This window comes from Synchiropus splendidus, chromosome 6 (assembly GCF_027744825.2).
Source record: "Synchiropus splendidus isolate RoL2022-P1 chromosome 6, RoL_Sspl_1.0, whole genome shotgun sequence".
NCBI classification, from domain to species: domain Eukaryota; kingdom Metazoa; phylum Chordata; class Actinopteri; order Syngnathiformes; family Callionymidae; genus Synchiropus; species Synchiropus splendidus.
This window is the reverse complement of record NC_071339.1, coordinates 5,416,254-5,422,253: the sequence shown is the minus strand read 5'-3', so window position 1 is coordinate 5,422,253 and position 6,000 is coordinate 5,416,254. Positions and strand designations below refer to the sequence as shown.

Genomic DNA, 6,000 nt, shown 5'->3' with positions numbered 1-6,000 from the left:
ACTCATAGACGAGTTACGGTAGATGGTTCCTTCGCTGGGATGCCTTCAATGCCTGTAGGAGTTGTCTGCTTTAAAGTTAGCACAAGTTCGAGGTACACATGAGATGTTCGTTGAATTGATTGAAGTTTTGATAAAGTATGATATTAAGAAGAGTTAGGGTCGAGTGAATGTTTTATTTGCAACAAATGGTCAGGAGAGTGAAACAGAAGCAGAAAGCCGATCAAAATGTGTTTTATTTTGATATTATTCTAAAAAATATACCATAGAAGTCTCGCAGATTCACGTGCTGTGTGTTTAAAAAGGGAGTCGGTGGCTCTTTAAAGTTCCGCAAAGTTTCGGGCGGAAAAGTTTACGAGCGGAACGTGAACGCAGCAGAAAGTCTCCGTCAATTAGTGTGGAGTTGAGTCCGGGAAGGGAAGCGGACTCGCAGTCGGCGTGCGCGCGCGCTCCACCAATGACCAGCTGAAAACTGCGCCTTGGCTCTTGTTTTTCCGGGGGTGGGGAGCCCGCAAAAGTTCGGCTTCCAACTGTCAAAAACAATGGGATTCGAGCTGGACCGCTTTAATGGGACGGTGGACCCGGACTTGAAGTGCAACTTGTGCAACAAAGTTCTGGAGGAGCCGCTGACAACTCCGTGCGGTCACGTCTTCTGCTCCGGCTGCGTCCTTCCCTGGGTGGTCAAGCAGAGCAGCTGCCCGGTCCAATGTCAGCGGATCTCCGCCAAGGAGCTGAACCACGTCCTGCCTCTGAAGAACCTGATCCTGAAGCTGGAGATCAAGTGTGACAACCATGCCCGCGGCTGCGGCGCCGTGGTCCGGCTGCAGCATCTGCCGGAGCACGCGGCGCTCTGCGACTACTCCCCGACCCAGTGCCGGAACCGGGGATGCAGCCAGGTGCTCAACCTCCGAGACGTGGATGCGCACATGCGGGAGGCGTGCGAGTACAGGCCGGCTGGCGTCTGCCCGGGCGGCTGCGGGCTCCCGCTGACCCACAAGGAGCTGGAGGGCCACTGCTGTGTGGCAGCCTTGAAGGCGCACAACAGCGCGCTGCACTGCAAGCTCCTCTGCCTGGACAGGGAGCTGAAGAAGCAGACGATCAAAGCCAACAAGCGGGAGAAGGAGCTGCTGGCGCAACTCTCCTCTGTGCACAGCGAGCTGCAGATGACAACCATTAAGTATCAGAAGAAGTTCTCGGAGTACAGCGAGAGAATCGACTCCCTGACCAAAACCGTGGCGTTCTCCTGCAAGGTAAGTTTGTGCTGTCAGTCAGCACAACAACCCTATTTCACCGTCAAATATCCCCACGCTTTGACGTCATAACAACATAGCTGTGCACTCCACAGTGCACTGTTTCCATGTATTTTGTATAGCTGGTGTCACACGTTGTTTAATTCGCCAGTTTCAGACTTCATCCCTTCCCTCTCCAGAGAGTTTGTTTCAGAGCTGTCTGTCTTGAGTCATGGATGTCAGCTGTGTCTGCGGCCAGCTGGTGGGTGGAGGGGGGGGGAGGGTCAAATATTTACTGCAGTTTTGTACACAACAAGGGCCAGGTTCCACTTATATTGCCTCCTGGCAGCAGGCTTGGCTTGGGCCTTTCTGTCATCTGATTTTAACCTTTCACCTTTCTGCTATAGTGCTTGGTGCCCTCATACCTGTTTTTTGGAAATGAGGTGAGGCAGATTTATTGTCAGTTCTGTCATATGCGTTGCATATAGAGGATTGAAAAGCCATTACCCGGTGGCCCATTTGGTGACATATGACATTGGGCTATGTGTAAAATACAACATAGGTAACGGCAGAACAACAACAACAAACATAAACAGCAACAAAAACATAAGTGTCGAGTTAACAATGAGAGTGCAAACAGTTAAAGTGCAACTAGGAGTGTGTATGTGTGAATGAATAAACACATAAGTCCCTGAGATTCCAACGTCTCACTGTACGTACTGTGGCGCAGATAGAGAGTTCAGAGAGATGTCCTGGTGGAAAATGGTGTCCTTCAGTCGGCTGGTTCCGGCCAACTGAAGAGGTTGTGTGCGGGGTGTGTGGCGTCTTGCATTATCCTGAAGTGAGTCCTGGGTGAGGAGGGTGCTGTGGATGTCCACACAGTGCTCCCCATGGCCCCTCTGTAGCGCAAGTGACTATCGATAAGGGATGCAACTTATCATAGGACACATCATATCTGCCGTCATGACATGAACATATTCATTATTGCTATTGCGAGGCAATATAAAAACTAATCAAATATCGGTCTGATAATATCGGACATCCAGACATAAATCCGTTTAAAAACCTCCAACAACCTGAGCAGTTTCTACAGCTTGTTCACTAGCGTCGCCATAGGAACTTCTTTATTTTGTCAGTGCGACTTTGGCAAACTGTAGACAGTGCAGAAGTTTAAACTGCATTACTGTGTGTCTCAAGCAAAGATAAATGAATTGCTGACAAAGCTCTGTCCCATTCATCATCGGATAACGTCATCCCCCCCACATCACAAGGTTTCATCAGTTTCAACTGACAAGTGGAATTTTCCGACAATAATTTGAGGAAATGTTTGTCTTTCGGCTTCTCTCATGTCGTCAGTCAGCAGCGTGAAGTTGCTGGTGATGTCTCCATGATGATTTCTTCTCTGCTTGTTTATGCGAAGAAGTCAGGTCTAGTTCTTTGTCAAGGTCCTCTCTGGAATTAGACAATTTCTCTTGACAAAGACTGAAGGGAAAGGGGGAGGTTTATCCTTATCGTTGTTTCAGGGAGCCGGAACACCTAGTCGTTTCCAACCTATTGGTCCTGCTAGTCAAATTAAAGGTAGGATTCCTCCTCCTGGCCTTGTTCTAAGAACGACTACAATCTGCGTGTTGGCCTTTATCTCAACAACAAAATTTGAACAGCAAGCTGCGCACTCTTACACTCTTACTCTTACAGTTACGGTAGATGGTTCATTGGCTGTGATGCCTTCAATGCCTGAAGGAGTTGTCTCCTTTAAAGTTCGAGGTACACATGAGATGTTTGTTGAATAACGATTTATGTAGTGATAAGGTATGATATTAAGAAAAGAATGTTGTTTGAAGGATGTTTTATTTACAAAAAAAAATGGACAGGGGAGTGAAACGGAGGCAGAAAGCCGATAAAAATGTGTTTTCTTTTGGTATTATTCTGCAACACATACCACTGAAATCTCGCAGAATGAATACAATGTGCGATCAATGAAAAATCAAATGCTATACATCAATTCAGGCTCCTTAACTTTGTCATTGTATTGTCAATCATGTCGATTGTTTGAGACGTGGCAGTGGTGTGTAAAGCATGTGACTCTACCCATGATATGAACCATATACTTCAGAACCCTCCCTTCAGTCTTATGTATATGTGTGCATTGCCACTTCACTGGGCCATTCAGCGCCAAGGACGCTGAAAAGTGCCACAAATACTCTGTGACAAGCAAACTGTGGGGAAAAGGTTTCACATTTGATACATGAATATTTACGACCATTTTGCACTTTCATCAGATGTATCAAATTTATGAAATAAAGACGTTCTGATCTTTGTTGGTGTTGGGTTTCCGCTACATGTGAACAATCGTGGTGCACCACCATGGCTTAAATGAGAGCCGCCACGCCTTCAGAGAGATGGCTTTTTAAAGATGAACTCTCACGTGATCAAACATGCTAAAATGAAGCTCAAAACAAGCGGATAACACTTGATGGATCATGGAGGCGGATGTGATTACAGTGTTTTTTTAGTGGAATAATCCAGGAACAAAGCTCATAATGACTGAAGTCCAGGGAACTCAAGTTGCACATTCAGAACATATGAAGAGACGGACCGCTGCTGATTGGAGAGAGATTAAATTCTCATACTTACAATCTAGCGTTTGTAATAAAAGTCAAAACGTTCTCAACTCCTCCCTTGTTTCTGTAGCAGTACTTTATCGCCCGTGATTTTTGAAACGTCGCCACAGTTCAAACAAATCCTGACGGAAACCCTGTAGTAGACTTTTGTTTTGTGAAATAATTGATATTTCCTGTCAGCGATTTAGTGGGTCAGTGGTAAAGAAGTAAAGATTAAACTTCTTTTTTCCGATGTTTTCATCCGCTTTTTTTTTCATTTAGACGTATTCAGAGTGATAGTTTACCCTCGATTGAGTTTACAGTGACAACAGATAAAGCATCTTCAAAGACCTTTTTCCGTCCTGGCTCCACTTCTACCTCTTTCCCCCAGAGTCTCAATAAAACTCCACTTTTTGTTTAAGGAACATCTTTCAAGAAGTGATAACTTCCAGTAGACTGGTAAATTGTGCAGCCAAAGCATCGATGCAGGAAAATGGTGAAATCACTCAGACTGGTATGAAAGGAGCTCCATGGACCCGTAGCTCCAGCTGATTATCATAGTTCATTTGACAGCAGCATTGCTGCGCTGCCATTGAGGACCTGGTTCAGTGGTTCGCAGCATTAGCCCGACAGTAATAATGTAAACATGGGAGTCAGCTGTTCTGACACGCCTTAGACCCACAAGAGCAGACACCAGAACTGCTCTGGAGGATGTTCACGTAATGGAAAGAAAACAATGACAATAGCAAGGCCTTTCCTGAAAATAGCTTTCCTTTTTTGGAGCCGCAAAGTATTGATGTTGCGATGTGTTTATCGGTTCTGAATAGGCTCTGTTTAGGAATTTCTTGGCACGGGTGGGATTTTTGACCTCAGGATCTCTTCTCATGTGGTGCCAGACCATGGAAAATGGGTCTCATGTTCTGGACATGGGATCTGTTTCAAGTGCAGGACTGAACTTGGGGTTGTGCTCCTAATAGAGTGACCCATAGATAGAGCTGAGCAAAAAGAGAGCAGCAAGTTTCGGGAGGTGAACAAGACCACAGATCATCCAACTCTCTTGAAATGTTATTATTTCACTTGTATTATTCATTTTTAGTATTCAAACTGCAGCAATATTAAAACCTTGTTCTGGTGATTTTATTAAAATCTGCTGAATACAACTTTTATTTTAAAATCATAAAACTCCTGAAACTGGATCATTTTGATGTCTTTTTTTTTTTCAATATCCAAGCAACGACTGTGAAGGCGATCAGCGCCACCTCGACACGTGGAATAAATGACTGTACTTTCCAATAATACTCCTCGCACATTTCTGTTAAGTGAGCCAGCAGGAGCTATAAAACAAAGCAAAAACAAAAAAGGGAGAACTCAGATCTCGCTCTGGCTCATTTCGGCACTGCTGTCGTTGCTGTCACGTTTTCCATTTATGCCTCAGATCTCACTTTCAACCGAACCCTTCTTTTATCTGAGAGCTCTGTGTTTGTTCTGTTTGATGCTGTGAAAGCCATTTATCAAAATTATAAGACATCACAGAGATCAAGGCGTAATCAGATTCGATGTGGGTGATCATGTCCTCCGTCTCATTATTCAAACCGTGGTCTATTATTAAAAGAAAGACACCATGAGATAATTGAATGGAATAATGTTCTCATTAGCAGCGTCGATGACACGGGTGTCAGTTGGCTGATGGAAAATGACTGAGGTATTCAAAGATTCTTTTCTTAAATCCTATTATGTTGCTCAATACTTGGACTACAGACGACTGACTAATAGTTATTCATTTCAGTTATGATATGGTCTTAAACATGTTGAAGCTAAAGGAAAAAACACAGAAGTCTAGTCACACCTGTCCTCTTCACGTCATCAGTTATTTCATCGGTTGTCTTTCTCGTCTTCCGTTTCAAACATCTGTCCTCCCAGTATAAGCTAATAATGTCTGATCTTATTTCTATTCACTCCCATTGAAAACCTGTGCATCTTCAGCACTGACACTTCTAACTTCACATCTTGGCTTTGTGTCAGGGTTCCTGTCCTTTAGTCATCCATCATGGAAGCTCTCACTACTGTACGAAAAGCTTTAATTTCACTCTTCTGTCTCACCGTCATTTCCATCCTGCCTGCGCCCTATGAACTTGTGCTGTGGGTTATAGTTATCCAGCACATATTGCTGCTGC

At 44.5% G+C, this 6,000-nt stretch overlaps 1 protein-coding gene across 2 annotated transcripts in view; it reads left to right on the top strand.

Annotated features, from left to right (window-relative positions):
• Window positions 1-405: 405 nt before the first annotated feature.
• pdzrn3b (PDZ domain containing RING finger 3b) overlaps window positions 406-6,000 on the top strand; it is a 105,472-nt gene continuing 99,877 nt past the window's right edge. For both annotated transcript variants that reach the window (XM_053867918.1, XM_053867917.1), the window contains exon 1: window positions 406-1,247. In XM_053867918.1, the coding sequence (XP_053723893.1) occupies window positions 540-1,247 (708 nt within the window). In that variant the 5' untranslated portion in view covers window positions 406-539. The remainder of the gene's footprint in view (window positions 1,248-6,000) is intronic.